The 24,873-nt window shown below is 37.9% G+C and overlaps 1 protein-coding gene across 13 annotated transcripts in view; it reads left to right on the top strand.

Moving 5' to 3' along the window:
- The window catches only part of dnm1l (dynamin 1-like), a 200,844-nt gene that overhangs the window by 138,646 nt on the left and 37,325 nt on the right, over window positions 1–24,873 (top strand). For all 13 annotated transcript variants that reach the window (XM_039769937.1, XM_039769930.1, XM_039769935.1 and 10 more), the window contains 2 exons: window positions 6,276–6,368; window positions 11,390–11,443. In XM_039769937.1, the coding sequence (XP_039625871.1) occupies window positions 6,276–6,368; window positions 11,390–11,443 (147 nt within the window). The remainder of the gene's footprint in view (window positions 1–6,275; window positions 6,369–11,389; window positions 11,444–24,873) is intronic.

The following is a 24,873-nucleotide window of genomic DNA, read 5'->3' as shown; positions in this document are numbered from 1 at the left end:
AAGCTACACCACTGTAGGACGCCATTACAGCATCAATGAGGCTACGATTCTTTTTATTTAAAAAGTAGGAAAGGAATATAAGATCTACGGCTGCAGTGTCCTTTTAACCAGGGTGCAAAATGAGTTGTAAGTGGATGTAATAAGGCAGTAGTCTGGATGGAATCTGCTTTAGGGATTTGGATTGAAGGCTGCCGGTTAGAAGAACAATGGCAGTGCTACATAGTTGCCTGAAGAGTCTCCTTTAGAAGAGCTGTAACGCTCTCCTTTGTTGTGCAGTAAAACTAAACTCATCATTATCGGAAAAGTCATCATGTCATTGTTGTTGAGTAACCATAATTAATTTTCTACTTACAGTACTTAGTACATGTACATATGTTTAGTGTCACTGTACACACATTTACTGTATACAGTTTTTCTTGCATTGTACGTATTTATTGCTGGTGGCCTGTCTATCGTAATGGCTATAAACATATGTGATATCGGAGACACTCGATATCTTTAAAATAATATTTAGGTTTTACTGTATATAAACAGTGTGTTTACATACATAATTTCAATGAATCTTGCCTAATATCTAAGGGAATACAAAGGGTTTATGCTGTATAACTGTGCAGGGAATATTTATAAACTGTATGGGAGAGTTTATAAGGGCTTAAAATATATAAAAATAACCATACGAACATATGGTTTCTACTTTGCGGATTTTCACCTATCGCGGGTTCTGGAACGGAACCCCCACGATCAAGGAGGGATTACTGTAAACACTTTCACAAAAGGTACAAGTATAACAAACCAATTGCGCTTTTATTCAAGAATATAACCGAAGAAAAAGAAATCCGGTTAGGGTACAATGCTGATGCGAACACAAACAATGGCAGATTTGCTGGCAGGATGACACCCGACCTGTTGCTGCATCCAAACGGTGAGAATAAAACTGAATAGTAAAAAAAAAACACTAACTTTTACAAGTAATAATAATAATAATAAATTTTATTTATATTGCACTTCATATTTTAGAAATCTCGAAGTGCTACAGAGTAAAAATAATAAAACAAGAAAATCTATTTATACTTTAAAAAATATTTTTCTAAAAAGATGAGTTTTTAGATTCCGTTTAAAAACATCAGTCGACTGTGGGGCTCACAGGTAGTCAGGGAGGGCTCCACAGTCTTGGCACCACAGATAAAAAAGCCCTATCACCCATACTGCGAAGCTTGGTTCTAGGGACTTGGAGAGTATTAGTGTGTACAGAACGAAGAGTGCGTGAGGAGGTATGAGGGGTAAGGACTTCCTGTAAGTAAAAGGGGGCATGTCCATAGATGCACTGATGGGTGAGGAGAATGACCTTGTACTCAATTCTGAGTGGGACAGGGAGCCAGTGAAGGGTTTTCAGGATTGGGGTGATATGGTCATGCTTTCGCACCCTCATCAGAATCCTGGCAGCGTAATTTTGAATATACTGGAGTCTCTGAATACTCTTGCCAGGAATCCCGATGACGAGCGCATTACAGTAATCCAGCCTGGAGGAGACAAAGGCATGGACGAGCTTCTCTGCATATTCCAGGGTGAGAGTTGGTCAGAGTTTAGCGATATTCTTGAGGTGGTAGAAAGAAGACTTACAGAGGTGTTTGATATGGGTGTCAAAGGTGAGTTAAGGGTCCATTTTAACACCCAAATTGGTGACAGAAGTGGAAAGGGGAATGTTTTGGCCAGTGAAAGTGATACTGGTGATGGTAGAAGAGCGGAGATGGTGTGATGTGCCAACTAAGATGGCTTGTGTTTTGGATCTGTTTAACTGAAGAAAATTGAGCCTCATCCACGCCTCTATCTCCTCCAGGCAGGTAGTCAATGTAGATATTGGCAGAGGAGCAGTAGAGGAGGTGGGGGTAGTCCTGAGGTAAAGCTGAGTGTCATCAGCATAGCAATGAAAAGATAAACCATGTCTGCTAATGACATTTCCAAGAGGGAGCATGTAGATTGTAAAAAGGATGGGGCCTAGCACAGAGCCCTGTGGGACACCATAGGTGATGTTGTGGGTATGAGATTTTGCGCTGCCCAGGGCGACATGTTCAGTTCTGCCGGTCAGGTAAGATGTGAACCAATTATGAACATTTCCTGAGAGTCCAATGGTGTATTTCAGGCGGTGAAGGAGATTGTTGTGGTCTATTGTGTCAAAAGCAGCTGTCAGGTCAAGGAGGATGAGTAAAGAAGGGGAACCAGTATCTGCTGTTATCAGAAAATCACTTGTAACCCTGACCAGGGCTGTTTCGGTGCTGTGGCCAGGGCGGAAACCAGACTAAAACTTTTCAAACAGATTATTGTTTTAGGTGATCGTGAAGTTGTGTTGCAACTGTTTTTTCCAGATCTTTAGAGAGAAATGGAAGATTGGAGATGGGCTTATAATTGGAGAGAACTTCAGAATCCAGGGTGGGTTTTTTCAGTAGAGGTCTGATGACAGCAGTTTTTAGTGAAGAAGGAATATGACCAGCCAAGAAGGACTGGTGTATGATCCTGGTGATAAGTGGAGAGACGGCAGAGTCGTTGGCCCTCATTAAAGCTGAGGGGAAAGGGTCCAGGGAACTGGTAGACAGTTTCATTTTCCTGATGTTGTCCTCCACCTCCTCCCGTGTGGCAACAGAGAAGGAGCAAAGGGGCTGGACAGTCTCAGACAGTTGGGGAGGGCAGGATATCCATGGTGGAGAGGTGTAAGCAGATGTTATCAACTTTTTGTTTGAAGAAATTGATGTGCATATTGCACCTCTCATCAGTGGCCTCAGAGTGGGCAGGTGAAGGAGGTTTGAGAAGGTGATTTATAGTTGAAAAAAGTTTTTTAGGGTTCCTGGAGCTGTTGCTAATGATAGTGGAATAGAATCTTGACCGTGCAACCTTCAGAGTGTCTGCATACGCCGTCTTGTGTTCCCTGTAAGCCTGTTTGTGGACAGTCAGCCCAGAGGCCTTGAGCCGCCGCTCAAGGACACGCCCAGCCATCTTCATTTTTCGCAGTTCGCAGGTGTACCAAGGTGCTGAGCACGAGAATGAGACGGACCTGGATGTTAACGGGTGTGGAAGTCCAGGAGACTGCTCAGGGACTGGTTGTAAAAACCCACACAACCAAGAGGGAGCTGATAGGGTCAGAGGAGAGAAGTTTAAGGTCCTGAGCCAAGGCATCCACATTGATGTTCTTCAGATTTCTGAAATGTTTGGTATGGGGGAATAAAAAGGGCAGCTCAATTGACACTATTTTGTGGTCTGAAATACCAAGATTATATACCTGTAGGTTACTGATTAAGGCATAATTTGAAATGACCAGGTGAAGTGTGTGACCCCAGGAATGTGTGGGGACATCAACATGTTGTTGTAGATTGAGAGAATCTAGTAGCTCAAAGAAATCAGCAGTGAGATAACCTGTGGGATTGTCAACATGAATATTTATATCTCCTAGAATTATGATGTTTGCAGAGGTAGCACAGAGTGTTGTGAGAAGATCGGTCATTTCCGGGATGAAGGCAGATTTGGATTTTGGAGGTCAGTAGATAAGGAGAACAGTCATGGGAAAAGGAGGCTTACATTTAAATGCAAGGCACTCGCAGGAAGATGTTGCAGGTATCAAGATACGGGGCAACCCCAAATCCTGACGGTGGATGATAGCTAAGTCACCACCACGACCAGTGCTGCGAGCTGCCTCCAAGTAACTGTACCCAGGAGGACAGGCTTCATTTAGGGCAAAGTAAACCTCTGACTGGTGTCATGTTTCTGTCAGACACATGAAGTCAAGTCCTTTCTCCCTGATGTGTTCTTCAATCAGTGTGGCTTTATTGCAGATGGATTGAGAGTTAAACAGTTCAAATTTGACCAATGACTGTGGGGTAAATCTCTGTACTGGTCACAAAACATTAAAATCCACTCCACGCAGCTTAGAATCGACTCGACAAAATAAATCCAGCCAGGGATGTGAGAATCTTGCGGTGTTTTTCTCAATAGCTCGGGTGTTTCCCATGCTGGAGTGCAGAGATCTCATGATACTTTCAGAGTTGATAGTAGTTGGAACGACGGTGCTCTGATGACGCCTGAAACGTGCGACAGGTGACCAGAAAGATGGAATATTGGGAACAGAGCACTTTGGCCGGTTATGGAAGATAAACTTCCGACCGGAGCCTCTATGAGTGTAACGAGGACGGCGAAAGAGTCCAAGTGCTTTTATGATGGGGATGTTAATTTCAGGAGTGGTTGCAGGATTAAGTCGGCAGAGTTGTGAGCTGGAATAACTGAACTCCATTCTGACCGAAGAAGAAGGGAGAGATGCTATCCAGACAGCGCCGTAAAATCCAAAGCAGACGGTAAAACAGAAAATTCGGGCATCAGGTGAGTAAAAGCAAAAACTTGATAAAATCCGTAAAATCCACGGCAGAAGGTTAAACAGTATATCCGGGCAACAGTGAGTAGTCAGCTAAAACTTAATAAAACTTGGTAAAATCCATAAAAACCCACGGCAGACGATGAAACAGTACAAACAGTACAGTGCCAGACGTCACGTTTGGAGGAAACCAGGCACCGCTCATCACCAGGCCAATACCATCCCTACAGTGAAGCATGGTGGTGGCAGGAACTGGGAGGCTAGTCAGGATAAAGGGAAAGATGACTGCAGCAATGCACAGAGACATCCTGGATGAAACCTGTTCCAGAACGCTCTTGACCTCAGACTGGGGCGACGGTTCATCTTTCAGCAGGACAACGACCCTAAGCACACAGCCAAGATATCAAAGGAGTGGCTTCAGGACAACTCTGTGAATGTCCTTGAGTGGCCCAGCCAGAACCCAGACTTGAATCCGATTGAACATCTCTGAAGAGATCTTAAAATGGCTGTGCACCGACGCTTCCCATCCAACCTGATGGAGCTTCAGAGGTGATGCAAAGAGGAATGAGCGAAACTGGCCAAGGATAGGTGTGCCAAGCTTGTGGCATCATATTCAAAAATACTCGAGGCTGTAATTGCTGCCAAAGGTGCATCGACAAAGTATTGAACAAAGGCTGTGAATACTTATGTACATGTGATTTCTCAGTTTTTATTTTTAATAAATTTGCAAAAACCTCAAGTAAACTTTTTTCACGTTGTCATTATGGGGTGTTGTGTGTAGAATTCTGAGGAAAAAAGTGAATTTAATCCATTTTGGAATAAGGCTGTAACATAACAAAATGTGGAAAAAGTGATGCGCTGTGAATACTTTCCGGATGCACTGTATTTGGACTTCAGTCTTCACACATTATACACTTCATGTCTACATTTTGTTAATAATTACAAGAACATGAAAATTGTTTCTGTTTTAGTTATGTGTTCAACAATTCCTGCCTCGCATTTCCTGTCATCCTAGATTTAAATAGATCTTTGTAGACATGGAACACACATGAAATGTATGTATTCCAAATGATGATATATTATTTACCCATTACAATTCCAGGTACCTTACACCCACATAAACAGACAGGAGCTCTGAGAATCTTCTGTGTTATTTGAGCTGCTTTGGTAAGGGGATGGGATAGCTGGTTGCTTGCTACCTGTGCTGCTTGACACATTTGGAAAACAAAGGAGCTGATGGCGATGTACAAAGGAATTTATGGTGGCCTGGGATTACAAGTTTTTTTCGTAGGCTTCAAGGATTCTTGTGTTAATCAGAGAAGAATTCACAATAGCCTAGATATCATGTGTCACATTATCCACACCTCTTAAAAATAAGATGGGAATGGGATTAATATCACATGTATATGACTTATGTTTGCCAGTTACTGTTATTAAAATATCTTCATTTACAATGCAAAACAATCTAAGGCAGCAGGTGACTGATTTAGGCAATTATAGTATTGTGGTATATCTGTCTGAAATACATTCTGTTTGTTCCTGTTTACTTTATCCTGGTAACAAATTGCAAACATCACAATTATGTGAAAAGGGACAGCTACTATTTAAAGGTTTCGGATTAATCGATCAGCCTGTAGTGGAAAGCAGTATTTTGATATTATTTTTATGCTTATTTATAATGCTGGAAAATAAGATTATTTAGTCTACTTATAACAGTGGTGTAAGAAATATTACATTTGTTGCATTTGTTGACCTGAGTGTTATCAGACTGACAAAGTCTAGAATCCTTGAAGGAATTATTTTTCTTGTGTAGTGTTATATTTTAACATAATATACATTCTCAAACCATTTTAACATGCCTTGGGCACAAACTTGGCGAAACTATTACAAGAACTAACTGATTGTTTTCTCTTCCATACAGGTTCACAATTTAGTTGCAATTGAGCTTGCGTATATTAACACTAAACATCCAGACTTTGCAGATGCCTGTGGACTTATGAACAATAATATAGAGGTAATCTTTTTTTATACAAATGAAGAGGGCTGAATTTTTTAACATTTTTTGTCAAAGACATTGTTTGAAAGCTTGATTTTTCTTTTAAAGTTTAATAATCATTTTTCTTTTTGCCAAATGGATATTTTGTTTTATATTTTACCCATTGAAAATTTTAAAACATATTCATAAATCTATTGACCTTTCACTACTGTCCATTATTTATTTAGCCATCCTCTTTATTTCTCTGTAATATGAACTGTTTCTTGCAGTATTGTCTGTTTTACTATGCATTGAACTCCTACTTGGTCTCATATGGTAAAAGTATTGTAAGCATAATTTTAATAAGACTGAGTCCATTCATACTAACAGGTTTTCAGTATTCTTATGCAATATTTCTTTTAGGGCTATGCAGTTCTTGCATCTCTTATATTAAAAGATTATAAATGTAGAAAAGTGTCGGGAATGAGGTTACCTATGGACACAACCATTTTTTCCTTTTTGGGGCACTTGAAAATATTGGCAAGACTTTAAGAAGCAGGTAACCAATTTAAACCCAGAGAGTGAAGAGAACATGTTTTTGTATGTACATTCTATGAATTCACCTAAACAACAATCAATTTACAATGACAAATTATTCCTCATTAACATGCGGGTGACAAATTTTGTTGAATGAAAATGAAAATACCTATTATTTTTAGTGGAAAATTGCATTACTCGTCAACAGAATTTGTTTTGGTATATTTGAGGATATGACATAGTTACATGCATTTTACAGTTAAATGTCCATAAAATAATAATAGTGATAGTACACAGTTTGATAGAGCATTCCTGCTGTGTGTCTTGGTTCATATTATTAAGCACAATATTATTAAACACAACTCTTCCTATCATCTTACTGCTGCAATAGAGATAATTGTATGTTAAAAATAATAATAAAAATATATTTAGTATCATTCAATACAGAACTAGTAGAACTACACAGAAATAGAGGTAAGTAATGCATCCATAAAAGATAACGAGTTGACTAAATAAAAGAGAGGCTTGTACTGAACAAAGCAGTCTGAGTTAACATTGTTTTATTTTTTACATTGCTGAGAATAATATAAGATACAGATTATAATTATAGTCAGAACAAAAAGTATATTGACTATGACACAATTTTCATAATTTTGGTTCTGTACGCCACCACAGTGAATATGACATTAAGCAATCATTATGTGATTGAAGTGTAAACATTGAGCTTTAATTTAAGAGGTTTACCAAAAATATCGTATGAGGCAATGACAGCTGTTTTTCTGCATAGCCCCCCGACCCGTTGAAAAGTATATGGACATTTCACTGACAATCTGTTCCATTGCCAAGTGGGAGTAGTTCCCTCATTATTTCATTAACTATTAAGTATGTATAAGGTCTGGAACTGATTCCAAGTGTGGAGTTTGCATTTGGAAGTTACTGTATCACTGTGAACTCTCAATATGAAGTCCAAAGTAAAATAGTCCATCATTTGGCTGAGAAAACAAAACAAACCCTTTAGAGGGAGAGCAGAAAAATAAGGAGTGATCATATCAACCATTTGGTACATTCTTTAAAAGAAGTAAACACGCTGGTGAACTTGGCAACACCAGACGGTCTGGAAGACCACAGAAGACAGCTGTGCTGGATGATTGCAGAATTCTATCCTTGGTGCAGAAGAACCCCTTCACAACAATTAGCCATACCAAGAACACTCTTCAGGAGGTAGGCCTATTATTGCCAAAGTCTACAATCAAGAGAAAACTTGCTAAACACAGAGGGTTTACCACAAGGTGCAAGCCACTGGTATACTTCAAGCATAGGAATGACAGATTTGTCTTTTCCAGAAAACATTTTTAAAAGTAGTACCAGTTCTGGAATAATTTTCTTTGAACAAAAGAAACAAGATCAATGTATACCAGAATGTTGGAAAGAGAAGAATACGGAGAAGAGAACAAAAAACTGCTCATGATCCAATGAATACCACATCATCTGTGAAACCTGGTGGAGGTAGTTTCATGGTATGATCATTTATGGCTGTGAATGGACATCAGTCACTAATATTTATTGATGATATGACTGCTCACCAAAGTGGCAGAATTAATTCTGAAGTGTATAGGGCTACACTATCTGCTCAGATTCAGCCAGTTGCTGCAAAATTAATAGGATGGTAAACCAAGTGCTTTTCATCACAAAGAAATGGATTTGTTGAGTGGTTAACATAAAGCCCACAACTGGCACACATTTGTACACAGAAAACCATCTCTTGAAAAATGTTGTGACTATGAAGCAAAAATAAGTTTGTTTATAGTATATTAAGCGTCTTACGTGCTGGTAATCTTGAGTCATAACATAACATTCCCCGTTCTCACCTACAGTCATATGAAAAAGTTTGGAAACCCCTCTTAATTCTTTGGATTTTTGTTTATCATTGGCTGAGCTTTCAAAGTAGCAACTTCCTTTTAATATATGACATGCCTTATAGAAACAGTAGTATTTCAGCAGTGACATTAAGTTTATTGGATTAACAGAATATATGCAATATGCATCATAACAAGATTAGGCAGGTGCATAAATTTGGGCACCCCAACAGAGGTATTACATCAATACTTAGTTGAGCCTCTTTTTGCAAATATAACAGCCTCTAGATGCCTCCTATAGCCTTTGATGAGTGTCTGGATTCTGGATGGAGGTATTTTTGACCATTCTTCCATACAAAATTTCTCCATTTCAGTTAAATTTGATGGCTGCCGAGCATGGACAGACTGCTTCAATTCATCCCATAGATTTTCAATGATATTCAAGTCAGGGGACTGTGACAGCAATTCCAGAACATTGTACTTCTACCTCTGCATGAGTGCCTTTGTAGATTTTGAACTGTGTTTTGGGTCATTGTCTTGTTAGAATATCCAACCCCTGTGTAACTTCAACTTTGTGACTGATGCTTGAACATTATCCTGAAGAATTTGTTGATATTGTGTTCAATTCATCCGACCCTCGACTTTAACAAGGGCCCCAGTCCCTGAACTAGCCACACAGCCCCACAGTATGATGAAACCTCCACCAAATGTGATAGTAGGTAGCAGGTGTTTTTCTTGGAATGAGGTGTTCTTCTTCTGCCATGCAAAGCACTTTTTGTTATGACCAAATAACTCAATTTTTGTCTCATCAATCCAAAGCACTTTGTTCCAAAATGAATCTGGCTTGTCTAAATGAGAATATGCATACAACAGGCGACTCTGTTTGTGGCGTGAGTGCAGAAAGGGCTTCTTTCTCATCACCCTGCCATACAGATGTTCTTTGTGCAAATTGCACTGAATTGTAGAACGATGTACAGATATACCATCTGCAGCAAGATGTTCTTGCAGGTCTTGGCCTGCCAGACCTGGGTTTAATAGCAACTGTGCCTGTGGCCTTACATTTCCTGATTACATTCCTTACAGTTTAAACCTCTGAGATAGCTTTTTGTAGCCTTCCCCTAAACCATGATACTGAAAAATCTATGTTTTCAGATCTTTTGAGAGTTGCTTTGAGGATCCCATGCTGTCACTCTTCAGAGGAGAGTCAAAGGGAAGCACAACTTGCAATTGACCACCTTTAATACCTTTTCTCATGACTGGACAAACCTGTCTATGAAGTTCAAGGCTTAACGAGCTAGTCCAATTAATTTGGTGTTGCAAGTAATCAGTACGGAGTAGTTACATTCATTCAAATCAGCAAAATTACAAGGGGGCCCAGATTTTTGCACAGCCAGTTTTTCACATTTGATTTAATTTCATACAACTAAATACTGCATCACTAACAATCTTTGTTCGGAAAAAACCCCAGTACCCAGATGATTCTAGGAAATGAAAGACATACCACTGTTATCATTTTTGCACAAGGAGTGCCTCAAGAGGTGTAACCGGTATGACCCTTTCAAGAGCAACACAAGGGAAGGTGCAGGCCATGCTAGATAGATTATGTTAACTTGGACAGTCGGGGAATTACCCAGAAGAAGCTGCTAGACATCTGAAAAGAGCTATGGCGGTCTGGTATGATTAACTACTCCAGGAAAAGGTCATGGAACAAAGGGTATGTTCTAATTGTTAGTTAAGTAAAGTTTCTGTGGCTGTACACTAAATGACTTATAAGCAGTGACACTGCAGCATATACAAAGGTCAACTTAATTAAGACTAATGAAGGATGGAACACTCAATTTATTGTAATAATAAGGTTCAGTTTGGAATCGTTGTTTTTGTAAACCACGATGAGATGACAGATAAACTGATTGTCTGGTAGCTTAGAAAATATTTAATTATACAACATAACATGCTTTAGAATAGTTTGTGTTAAGGTACAGTGGTACTTTTGGCAATATTGTGGTATGCACCAAGTTTCTTTTGTTGCCTATTTACAGTATAATCCAAAAATGAATTTAGTGAATATTTAATGCTAATGGACATAGGAGAAAAAGAGCTTAGACAGTCACTGCATAGCCTGGCTGCAAGTATTTAAAACTTAATGGCACCTTTGTTTTTCTTCATCACACATTTTAGATATGTTAAGCAAGATTTCATGTCACTGCATTTAGTGGCCTTAGGAAATCCAGGCATAATCTAAGAGGAATTTAAATGATAGAAAGAAAGAAAGAAAGAAAGAAAGAAAGAAAGAAAGAAAGAAAGAAAGAAAAAGGTGAAATAAAGTACCCACTAGAATAGACTTTCATTCCAGTTTCATAATTGCTTATAAGAATAAAACCATTAAAAATTCAGTAGGTTCCAATTCTTGAGTTACAAGCCCCTTTATAAAAGAGAACATTAAATTACAATAGGAGTATTAAATGTTATATATTTTAATTTATCAAACTATGTTGCGAAAATAGAAAAACATTGCAGTGGGGAAGGTTCAACAATAACTAATTCCTGCTTGAAATATGGAGCAATAAAGACCAACTATCTTCACTATAAATTTAATTTGCTCAGTATGTACAGCCTTATACATTGTTTTAATACTTTATATTTCCACTTACCTATGTGTTATAATAGGAACAGAGACGCAACAGAATGAGAGATCTTCCACAAGCAGTACCTCGTGATAAGGTAAGGAAAAAGAAATTTTACATTTTGAATCAGTGTTTTTCATTTAATTATTTTATAAATCTAATGATAGGAAGATAACTGGATGATGTAAAGGTTTAAATATCTTTTCATTCATCCATTGTTTTTTTTTTATTTTTATGCCGTTAAGAATCACAGGAAGCCTATATTGCATAGTGCATTTTGCAATTAATTTAATTTCAAAATATCTGTTTAAATGTGCTTCATAAATAAAATATATTATTTTTATTGAAGATTACTTCTTATGTATAACTAAGGTCTTGTGGTTTGTTTTAGTGAAAATCATTTTGTCTTTGGTATCAAGGTGTATTGATGAGGCACATTTTTCTAATGAGTTCAGAACTACCGGACTGTAATATATATCTTTTTTTTTTGCAATGCAGGTTGTAAATGAGTTCACTATGGTCCACTTATAATATATTTTTTCTATTTAAAATTTAAAACGGTACATATTGCAAACTTGCATTTAAAATTGACACTAATTTGAGTCAGAAGTGTTTTCCCTATGGTACCTGAGAAACTGCCAAAAATGGTTCACAAGAGCATTGTGTACAGCAAATGCCAATATTCAGATAGAGTATACCTGAAATATAAAAGTAGCATATATGCTGGTTTTCCAAAACTGTTGCTGATTGTTTTGTTATGTTGTGTTTTTCATTATGAGCATTTTTTTGTTATTTTGGATGGATTTAACTAGTGCATTTGGCTGTTGAGCTAATTCTTAAATGCAAAATAACATGAAGTGCACATATGTATATTCTTGAATTACAGCAGCATATATGAACCCTGAATCTAAAAACTACAGCAAAATATTTGTTTTACCACCAAACATAATTACATGGAACACTGATGAAGTGCCAAGAAGAATGTGGATAATGGAATTAACAGTTCTTTTTCACAAGTATTTTCACTTTTTTAGATCTGCCTTTTAAGACCACTTATTCCAATATTCTTCTTATTTCAGGTGCCTTTAGGATCCTGGCTAACTATTCTGTTTTTATTATTTTTCATTGTTTTTATTTACTTAATTATAGACCAAGGTACCACGTTTTTCCTTATTAAATATTTTTTGCAGCATTGACTTATATCGAACAAAACTGGTAATAGAATGTAAATAAATGTATTAATATAGTACATGAAACACTGTACATTTGTGTATTGTTTTAAAATATCATGTAGTAAAAACAGAGCACACATAACCTTGTTTTTTAGCTGCAATTGCTTTCATAAACATCAAATTCCAACTGAAGTGGTGTAAAAACTGCATTGACTGATGTACTGTAGTTGGTTTTGAAGGGTTTATGGCTAATTGCCATTAGCATTTCTTAAGTGTAAAATTTGTAAAAAAAAAAAAATGTCCATGTCCACATTTCAGTAACTTGTATTGAGGATTTTTTTTGCCATCAGAGGCAGCTCCCTGTTGTGCTATCTGATAGCAAAACCTTACTATTACCGTGTTAATCAGAACATCTATGACATGCAAGGTACCATCTAACATCTTTAGTTTTTTTTCAAAATGGGGATAGGAGGAGATGTCAAAACTAGTTATACAAATCTTATCTGTAACTTCTTAACTGTCTCACTGTCCACATTGCACCCCACATGTAGCTGTATCTTTTCTAGGTTCCCAAAATCAAACAGCTACTAAGTTAGCAAGGTAGGATCCAGCATGAGACAAAATGTGTAACAAAAGAAATTTCTTAGTCCAATAAAGTTTGTGTTAAAAAGGTTTATTGACAATTTTAAAAGGAATAAATCGCCAAAATATACACACAGAATAAAAGGCAAAAAGCAAAAAGGGTTTCTTCTCCCTTTTACTACAATCTTAGCTTTCAGTTACTTTCTATACTTAAAAGTGGTGTTATTTTTCTGTGGTAAACTTAATTGCTTCAAAAAATTTTCATTCATAGTAGTCAGCAATAATAGTAATCAATAATCAGAGACCCTGAGTTTAAGCTTTTACTTGAAAATTACAGTATATTTGCATAATAACCAATAACCGCAAATAAAGGGAATACAAAGAATTATACAACCTGGGTGGATTCATGCAGTCTTCATTCAGTTACAGATGACATTTCCCAGATCAGTACTTACATATTATATATACACTTCTTCACAAAATAAAAAGAAAGATTTCTTGCCAAAGAGTGAAACATCTTTCCCAAGTGTCCAGTAGATAAATAATGGATAGAAAGCATTTTTGCAAAGCACCAAATTAATTTAACTAAAAACATTAAGTAAACTCTTTTCATAAAAAGTTGAATAAAGGGCAAACCACCATTTCCCTTTTTACCCATCTTAAATGCACACACCTAAATTTTTTTCCACTAGAAAACGGACACTTTCTCAGAAAACTGAAAATAGCTGTCACACAAGCTAAATGTCAGTTCCCTTGGGAATCAAATGCTACTCAAAGCCGCAAACAGACTGGCTGTGCAAAACTTTCTAAGGTTGTGCTTTGTGCTTCAGCTTTCACAAAATACTCTGCACTCATGTTCAGCTTGACAAGTCTTTCAGGCTTACAGTCTGTTACCTCAAATCTGTCAGAAAGCTAAAGCATCTATCATACAATCTTTCTCAAAGTTTGAATTTCATGTGAATTCACCTAATAAAATATGGAAAGATTTAAATTGCATTTTATTCATTCTTGTGATTTTAAGTTGACTTTCTTCATGACAATAATATATACCCTAAAGTATAAGTATAGTATTATAAGTTAAAAAAAGAGTAAATCATTTTCAGCTTCAGAAGGAGAATTTTAAAGCTCAGGTTTAATTATATGGTCTTACTTCATAGTACTCATTATTATCCATGTTTTAAATTAAATCTAGAATAATAAATGATTGATGATTGAAATAGCTTGATCATAAAGCATTAAAATAGGCAGCTCTGCTTAAAACAAAAAACAACTTAGCATTTGAAGATACTGTGGGTTAATGGATAAGTTTGCAAATTTTTTATGTCAGTTATTCTGTTAGAATTGTGGGAAACATTCATTTGCCCTGAAAGCTTATGAATACAGTAATGCTTCCGTTAACAACACTCAAAATAATGCATCATCTTTCAGCAGCATCAAAATGGTGGTCTTTAGAAAAAACATGAAACAAATGTTTATAATTTACAAATATGTCCATTTCAAACAGACAGCGGTTCCATAGTTCCTTCTGTAGTTCTTCATGTGATTGAATAACATTTTTTAATCTAAAATAAAATGAAAGAATTGAGTGTCCATGGTTTCTATTGACCCTCTTACTGTAGAATTTACATTAGATGTAAGCACATCTTATTTGAAGCTGAAACCCCTACATAAGAACTTCACGTTGGCAACTGGAGTATGAGGTATCAAAATCAGGCAATGTGCACCTGCAGAAAATAAAATGAATAAACTTTTAGACTTATAACTTATAAAGGACTTATTCAGTCCTACCAGCTTTAATTGTTTCTTCCAATTTCATTTTGGAAAATTAAACAATGTGTCTAGAATAGTGTGATTGATGGCAAGTGGAAAATCATTTTGATCAGTGACATTATTGAAAAAAGCAGGCCTATAATAATTGAGCCTAGTTAGTTAGGTCTATCTCTATTTCAAAATTATCTTCACTTTCTAAGGTACCTGAAAAGGAAGCAGTGGTGCATTTATAGAAATTACAGTACTAAATAGCTCTTATGTTTAAGTCTTATAGACTTCCAGTTAACTGTAGACCTAATTTCAGAAACGTCCTTATTGCATATAAATCTTTAATTGGTATAGGCCCAATTTTTTATCTGATTATATCCATATGTACATATCATAGTGAATTATATGTTACAATCTCAAGATGCCAGTCTATTGAAGATTTCAAAGTTTATTAGAACAACAGAGGGAGATGTCTAGCTTTAAGGATAAGGACCCTGAATCTATGAAATAATCTGTTGGCTTGTGTAAGGAATGGTCCCACCAGTTTTAAGGTTAAGGCACATTTCTTTATTCTCGCATATCTTAAAACGCTGATTAGCTATTCATATTTCAGCTTAGTTTTTAATTATTTTCACTATGATAAAAACATGAAAATAATTATGAACTGTCACTGACATTCCTCTGTTTCATTTCTCTTCTCTGTATCCCACTGTAGTACTTGGTGTTGGTACTTGGTACTGGTTTTTTGCCAAGCTTCTACTCTTGACCATATGAAGTGACATTAGGGATATCGGAAATGTAGAAATCTAAACATAATAGCCTTTTTATTAGGCTCACTAGCAGTATGTGATTCTAACCCTTTGCGACTTCTCAAGAAGTCACTGGGTATTTCTGTCTGTAAAAGTACAGAGACTAAAATATTAAATAAAGTGATTTATGTCATTTGATTCAGGACAAGTGTACTTTTCTAGTCTTGGTGGTTATTAACAGTGCTTGACAAACTATGAGACTAGTGAGTAAAAAAAGAAAAATAATGCCAAAAAATACATTTTTATTAAAAGAACAAAATGTGCCAAGTGACACAAAATGAATGAAAAAATGCCCTCTTGTAACTCCTAAGAAGGTAAGGAAGGATCAATCATGAGTGAAATGCATACCAAAAGAATTTTCTTAGTCCAAAAATTTTTGTTTTAATAAAGGTTTAGTGAAAATTCAAAGCAAAAAGTTCACACAACAGTAGAAAAAAAGGTTATTACACATGCAGAATTAAAGGCAAAAAGTAAAAACTTTCTACTTTTAAATGTAACTTTTTCTTGTTAAACTTCAGTTGTTTTCTGTACTCAAAGATAGGCTATTTCTCTGTGCTTTACTTAACACTAGAATCCCAGGCCACCTTCCTTTGCAACTCCTCATCAGCGTCTTTGTCTTGCTATCCCATCCCCTGCCGATGCAGCTGAAGTTCTCCCAGCTCAATTCTCTTTATCTGGGTGTGAGGTGTCTAGAGTTGTATAGGGTAAATAATATATTGTTACTTGGAATACATACATTTCATGTGTGTTCCCTGTCTACAGTGATCTGGGTAAATCTAGGATATATTACTTTTTCATGTTATAGTAATAATGACGTGAAGTGTATAATGTGTGAAGAATTTTGTCCAAATATCAAATAACCAAAGAAAAAAATCATTCCGTTTACATGTTGCTGTCAATCGACAGAAAGTTGATATGTCTTCTTGGATGGTGCAGAGGTAAGAACTGCTGTCTTATAATCAAAAGGTTGCGGGTTCGAGCCCGGGTACTCCTCATTTTGAGTAGTGAGCTGCTGTTTTTCTTACTATAATATACTAAAAACATACATTTGATTTGAGTCTGTAACACCCAGTATAAATTTTGGCTACTTGTATAAGGTAGCTCTTTTCTTTTTATTAAGTTTTATTCTGTTAGTGATGTTCACATGGTAGAACGAACTTGACTCTCCCTCTCTGAGATGATGGCGTTTATCTCTGTTCTTTTCACAAGAGAAGCAATGACCACATTTGGTGCTGTGGTCATCACTGCTTTTGTGAAAAGAATGGAGATAAACACTATCAACTCAGAGAGGGAGAGGCAAGTTTATTGTACCACTTGAATGTCATGGATAAAATAAAACTGAACAATAAAAAAAAGCACTAACTTTTACAAGTGGCCAATATTTACACCAGGTGTAACAGACTCAAATCAAATGTATGTTTTTATTATATTATAGTAATAGCAGAATACCCGCGCTTGGCAGCGGAGAACTAGTGTGTTAAAGAAGTTATGAAAAAGAAAAGGAAAAATTTTAAAAATAATGTAACATGATTGTTAATGTAATTGTTTTGTCATTGATATGAGTGTTGTGCTGTTATATATATATATATATATATATATATATATATATATATATATATATATATATATATATATATATATATATATATATATATATATATATATATATACATATACACACATATATATACACACACACATATAAACATATATATATATATATATATATATATATATATATATATATATATATATACTGTAAGATATGGCGGCCATGTACCCGCCAATACCCCTAAGCCGCCAGGTGGAGCCCTCCTTGCAGCATGGAGGTCCCCAGAAGACCAGCATGGAATTATGGACCATGTAGTTTTTGTGCACCGCCCTGCTGGAGGCCATGGGGCCACGAGAGGGAGCTGCAGGGAGGACCAAGAATTCTTCATGCCCTATGACCCGGAAGTTCATCATAGGAAGAGCGTCGGGCTTCCGGGGTGAGAAACATTATTTACCCTGACCCGGAAGGAATAAGGACTTGTGGACTGTTGGGAAGGAACACCTCCGGGTCAGGGAATATAAAAGGACTGTGGGAGCTCCCAGACGAGGAGCTGAGTTGGGAGGCAGGGTGGCTAAGCGTCTGGGAGTGGAGGATTTGTTATTGGTTATTGTTTATTGGAGTATTTGGGAGTAGAGGGTGCTTTGTGCACTTTATTATAAAATAAATATAATTATTGGACTTTTACCTAGTGTCTGACGTGGTGTCTGAGGGTGCAAGGGTGCGAGAAGCATCATATTTTGTCACAGTTGGCGTAGCTCGGCAGGATTCTCTGGCCGTCAGTTTGGCAGAGGACCTGGAAAAATTTTACTGTGGACAGAATACCCCGGGAAGACAGCGTCACACCACACACAGGAAAATCGCCAGAAACCTCACCTTTTTTCAAGTCTGTAATGGGAAAAAGAAGACAAAACAGGGCAACAGCACCAGCGAAGTTCCATGTTCGTCATGGCCGACACTCGGGATGAGCGACAGGGCTTACTACACGGATCGGAGAGGACTCGGACGAAGAAACCTACAACGAGGTATGTGCTGCAAATGTAGATAATCTATTTAAAATTACTCATTTCGTACCATGCACATACCTCGGAAAAGATCATCCGGAAGTTCTGCGGGATGCAGGAGAATCTCCCGAAGATAGTGTGGCGCTTTTGTACGGGCAGACGGACAACGAAAAGGACTTCCGCATTACGGGTGCCGGCGAGGGACACGGGAAGTACCACGAAGGATTCCAGAAAGGTGACGTTCCGTGTCCAGCTGTTTATGACTTCGCCAAGAAAAGACGGACTTGATTTTTCCGAAGGAGAAAGGGGTGGTGAGCGGCACTGCTCAACCCAAAAGAAGGTAAGGAGGGCCGGGAAATGGCTGGTCGATCTGCCGACAAATTAATAAAGGCAGGTCGCAGTCAACCAAAGATGGCGGCCCGGTCCTCGTCTGTAGAGAACTCCAATTCCCAGAAACCCGCAGAACCCGCCAGAACACGCCGACAGCGGCGAAGTTCATTGGCTCCCGCCGGACGGTATGGCAAACCAGGAAGTAAGCCAAACCCGCCGAATTAACTAACTATTTTGACGGCGGGAACTCAAAAATTAATCGAGCCCGCGGAGTATTTTGCAGACTTTAGAGGCGATTAAGAAGATCGTTGAGATCTGGGAGCGCGGCGGCGCCTTTAAGAAGAGTACGTGAGTACCTGCGGCGATTAGACCGAGAGCCTCCCGTGTTATGATTTGGCGGTACAGACAGGTAATGTCGGTACCGTATATAATGTAATAGGGACGCAGTGTGATCCGGGCCCGCTTTTAATCCATAGCGGTGCCAAATGGATGTGTGCCCTACAAGAGAGGCCGAACGCTTACGGAGCGGCCGGGGAAGGACCGATCGAGCCAGAGCAGCTGGTTGGTGCTGTCTCTTGGAGCGATTCGATCCTAAAGACCCCGACCCATGTTGTTTATAAATCAAAGGGCGTGCAGACAGTAAAAGGGCTCTCTTTCACTAATAGAGAGACCCAAACTGTGGACAAGCCCCAGAGTAAACTGGAGATCCTTAGAATAAAGAGGGGGTCTCCTGACAAAGTTGAGCAGCAAGCTGAGAGCTCAGGGGCGGCCGTGGAACCCTCCTCAGTGGACAAAGGGCGGAGCGAAGTTTCCGACTGTTTCCAGACTCGCAGAGGGATACACACTGGAGGAAGGCGGCTGTGTTATGAGTGCGCCGACCGGGACATGGATGGCGGTTGTCCTGGGAGGACGTGGAATACAAATCCTTTTTATTTAATATTCCCCAAGGTTCTCCCGAAATTTTCTGGACTTCGCCAGGACCAACAACAACTCCTCCTGAGGAAGACATCCCTCTGGCTGGCGCTCCAATCATGATTCGCCACTGGGGAGTACTGTAAGATATGGCCGGCCATGTACCCGCCAATACCCCAAGCCGCCAGGTGGAGCCCTCCTTGCAGCATGGAGGTCCCCAGAAGACCAGCAGGGAATTATGGACCATGTAGTTTTTGTGCACCGCCCTGCTGGATGCCATGGGGGCCACGAGAGGGAGATGCAGGGAGGACCGAAGAATTCTTCATGCCCTATGACCCGGAAGTTCATCATAGGAAGAGCGTCGGGCTTCCGGGGTGAGAAACATTATTTACCCTCACACGGAAGGAATAAGGACTTGTGGACTGTTGGGAAGGAACACCTCCGGGTCAGGGAATATAAAAGGACTGTGGGAGCTCCCAGACGAGGAGCTGAGTTGGGAGGCAGGGTGGCTAAGCGCCTGGGAGTGGAGGATTTGTTATTGGTTATTGTTTATTGGAGTATTTGGGAGTAGAGGGTGCTTTGTGCACTTTATTATAAAATAAATATAATTATTGGACTTTTACCTAGTGTCTGACGTGGTGTCTGAGGGTGCAAGGGTGCGAGAAGCATCATATTTTGTCACAATACATATACACATATATATACACACACACATATATACATACATATATACACATACATCCACATATATATATATATATATATATATGTCAATGTAATTGTTTTGTCACTGTTGAGTGATGAGTGTTGTTGTCATATATATATATATATATATATATATATATATATATTTACACACACACATAAACATATATGTATACATATCTATACATATACACATACAGTATATATACACACACACATATATACACACAAATACATATACAGTGTATATATATATATATATATATATACATACACACAAACATATATAAACATATATATACATATACATACATATCTACATATATACACACACAGCTATTTCGTATGAGTGCAATACGCTGCTTGTTAAAACGGATAACTCCCACTCTTACGTGCAAGTCTGCGTGGATATTATGAACTATCAGATTTGTTCAAGTTCTATTTAAATTTTAAATAGAAGGAATTTTTATTTAGTCGACAGAAATATCTTTGGTAGAATGGTAAAACAGACAGGAATATTATTCCTGAATAAATCAACTCAAACCTTAAACAACTTATAATATTTTGTTCTCCATAAAAATATATCCTGTCTAAATTATACAAGTTAGAAATAAAGTAAACGTTAAAAGAACAAACATTCAAATTTCTTTACTCTTATGTAATTTTATATAAAAATAAACTTAGATTTTAAATATCCCAAAAGATTTTGCTCTCCATAAAAATATATCCTGTCAAAATTATACAAATTCAAATATGAACATGCTGGATAACAAAACCTGGAAATATAAATAAAATGTGTTCCTTTCAGCAATAACAAATCAAATCATTCAGTTGTCTTTGCTCATATGTCATTTTAGAGCTGGACGCCTGGCATCTTTTTTGGCAACAAGTTCGTTTATGTTTGGTGTGAGGTTCTGTGTTGTGGAGATTCTCAGGATGGATTGCAGGTGCTCATCAGTGAGGCGACTCCTGTGTGCTGTTTTGTTAGTCTTTATCACTGAGAAGAGCTTCTCACACAGATATGTGCTACCAAACATGCACAAGGTTCGAGCTGCATGTAGACAGACTTTTTGTTCTTCAAAGTCACCAAAGCGCGCGGCAAACTCAGTGCGCCAGTTTATCAGCAAAGTGCGATTTGGGAACACCGTAGTGACGACTTGGTTCAACATTACTTGGCAACAGGGAAAGTGGGGCAAGGTGAACTGGTGCATTTGTGTCTCCCATAAAAGCAGCTTCACTTGAAATCACTTTGTGATTATGCATGGGTAAAAACGTCCGCTAAAGTGTCAGATTCTTATTTAATTCTTCTGCTTTCCGTATCTTCTGCATTGCAATCAGGTCTTTCAGGTTACCCTGATGTTTTGTCTCATAGTGCCGTCTTAGATTAAATTCTGTAATTACAGCCACATTAGCTCCACAAATGACACACACGGGTTCAGTAAACATATACTCAGCCTCCCATCGGTTTTTAAAGGCTCTATTTTCAGAATCAACTTTTCTCTTCAGCATCGTGTGAGCTAGCTTCGCAATAACTTGCAGCATCATAAGCTAGACTTGATTAACGCGTAAGTGTCGCAAGGCAGCTGAAGCGCTGCATTATGGGATCTGTAGTTTATTGTGTTACCAGCGCTTCATATACCCAGGCCATTAATAACAATAATACAGTATATAAAATGATCTCGGATCGGATATAATTACACGGGCCGGATGTGGCCCGGCCCTTGAGTTTGACACATATGGACTAAATAGAACTTGAAAAGATATATTTTTTCAAATGTGATCGCAATTCAGATAGAGTTGACGCAAGACTACAGCCTGCATGCCTCAATAAGTCATCCTCCTCGCTCTTACTTTTTACCGCTCATCTAATGAATACACTGAGTATGGCTTTACCAAAACAATCATTGATGGCGAATAAAGTATCCATTATTCGAGAATGTAGATCGGGATATATATATATACATATATATACCCACGTATCGCAGCAGAGAAGTAGTGTGTTAAAGAAGCTATGAAAAAGAAAAGGGAACATTTTAAAAATAACGTAACATGACTGTCAATATACAGTATTTGTTTTGTGAGTGTTGCTGTCATCAAGGATTTGATTATCATTATTTCTTTCAATCAGGTTCGTATTTGTAGGATGTGTTGTGTTCAAGTTACATTCCGTGTTTGTCAATCGCTGTAAAGATGACAGGTTTCATTCATCGATTCGTTTCTTACTGCATCAATAAACAGCTCGTCTTCTTTATCTGAGACCTGACACACTGCATGCACGGGTTTTTTTACACTGTCTTCCTTTAGCGGGACATTGACTTTTTCCACAGTGTGCTTTGTTTCCGCAGTAGCTGGATTTATGAATATGCTTGTATTGTATCAGACGCTTCATATTTTTTGCTGCCTTTTCAATTGTGTAATTCGGTTTTGTTCAGCTCTTTGGAACTGTTGCTTTTGGCTGTGCACTGCGCCAGTTCACGGAGCCGCCGTGTACATGCATCGAAGGTTCCCAGCTGTGCTGGTGCCATCTCGTGCTATGTCCATGGCTGTATTTAATGTTACCTTAGTCCTGGCACTTAACACTTTCTCTCGCAGTTTCGCTGAGTTTGTACCAAACACTGGATTGCCGCTGACGGACGGCCTTATATGGGCAGGCACTAAATTACAAACGCCAGCAGCAGCCTGTCTATGAACTTAAAGTGTAGGTTTACATCGTGCTTTGTTTCCGAAGTAGCAGAACTCATGAATATGGTTTTATATGTCACTTGCTCGCTTCTAATTGTTTCGCTCCCTTCTTAATTATATAATGCATGTTTTCTTCAGCGCTTTTTGGAGCTCTTCCTGGTTTTCTACGTACTGCATGATTACGTGGGAGGCGTGATGATGTTACATGAAACTCCACCCCCCACGGCTTTCGAGCTCAACTCCATTACAGTAAATGGAGAAAAATAGCTTCTAGTTATGACCATTATGTGTAGAATTTCGAAATGAAACCTGCCCAACTTTTGTAAGGAAGCTGTAAGGAATGAGCCTGCCAAATTTCAGCCTTCTACGTATATGGGAAGTTGGAGAATTAGTGATGAGTCAGTGAGTGAGTCAGTCAGTCAGTGAGTGAGGGCTTTGCCTTTTATTAGTACAGATAACCAGTAACGGTGTAGTGCACGATAACGTGCAATGAATACACTTATAGTTTTCATACTCTTTCTCTGTACGTTCAGCATTCGTTTGCTCAGAGGTTGATGCGCTTGGTGCTTCCTGATCAGCTCTTGTTTTCTCCACTCTAGCAGCCCGCTTCTTCTCTTCTTCCATCGGCATCTTTTCATGTTAAAACTGATTAAGTCAGTGTTTATGTGTTGCAATTGCTTAATATGTTTTCTTTCATTTTTCACGTAAGCTGGCACTTAAGTGTTCAATCTTCCTCAGGAATGATTTAAGATATGAAGAAGTAGAGGAAGTGAAGATGGTAGGGATGAGAATAGTGCCCATATGCATGCGCAGCACGGCCACCCTGCTGGCCGCTGCCGAGAGTTGATTCTACAATAAAAAAAAATAAAAAGAGTAATAAAAATCATCACCCCGAAAGCGGATAGTAGATGTCACATAATATATGTGTAGAAAATTTCAGCTCAATAGGTCAAACGGTTTGCAAGCTACAGGTGATTTAAAATCCTGGACAGACAAAACGGACAGCCATGGTAGCATATTATATAAGAAGATAATAGCAACTTACTACTCAAAACGAGCAGCACCCAGACTCCAGCCCGCAATCTTTTGATTATAAGACAGCAGTTCTTACCTCTTCCTCTGAGGAGACATGCCAACTTTTTGTCGATTGACATTTAAGCTTGGGTTTTTAACTCATTGACAGCAACATGTAAATTGAATTGTTGTATTCTTGAATAAAAATGTACATGTTTATTTGATATTTGAACTAAAGTCTTCACACATTATACAAGTCACATCATTATTACATTAGAAAACAAAATGATAAAAAAAAGTAAAACAATAAACAAAATAATATGGTGTTTTGTTGTTAAGGGTCCAATGTGACTTTATTTTTCCTTTTTATGCTGTCTATTTTGCACACCTTACCAAAATGCCTCAAATTCCACACACTTACCACTCTGTGGTTAGATACTGTACCTTTGCACTTTCTCCACCCCTTATCTATAACCTTAGGTAATTACATAGATTAAAGGAACAGGCAGTAGTTAAGTTACAGATTTAATTATTTATTATTGATAATATGTCCAATAATATTAAAAAGCAGTGTATAATGTTGGTGAACCATACCATTACAGCCTAAGTAGCAATGCTTCTTGTATCCGTAGATGGCATTCAGCTTATCTTCAGTCTAGCTTACTTTGCTACCACATCGCCTTTGAATGGAGTGCTGAAACAGGCCACATGACTGTCTCATTATGGCTACCTAGATAGAGTTGTCTTCATCATAGCCTTCTCTTCATTATGATATGGTTAAAGAAAGGTAAGGCAAGGTAGCCAAATTTATACCATTTTACCACAATGAATTTTAAATGAAACAACTCAGATGCAGTTGATGTGCAGACTTTCAGCTTTAATTCAGTGGGGTGAACAAAACGATTGCATAAAAATGTGAGGCAACTAAAGCATTTTTTAACACAATCCCTTCATTTCAGGAGCTCAAAAGTAATTGGACAAATTAAATAACTGGAAATAAAATGTTCATT

The sequence above is a fragment of the Polypterus senegalus genome, chromosome 11 (assembly GCF_016835505.1).
Source record: "Polypterus senegalus isolate Bchr_013 chromosome 11, ASM1683550v1, whole genome shotgun sequence".
Lineage (NCBI taxonomy): Eukaryota > Metazoa > Chordata > Cladistia > Polypteriformes > Polypteridae > Polypterus > Polypterus senegalus.
The sequence above is the reverse complement of the archived record's forward strand: the minus strand, read 5'-3'. Positions and strand labels throughout refer to the sequence as shown.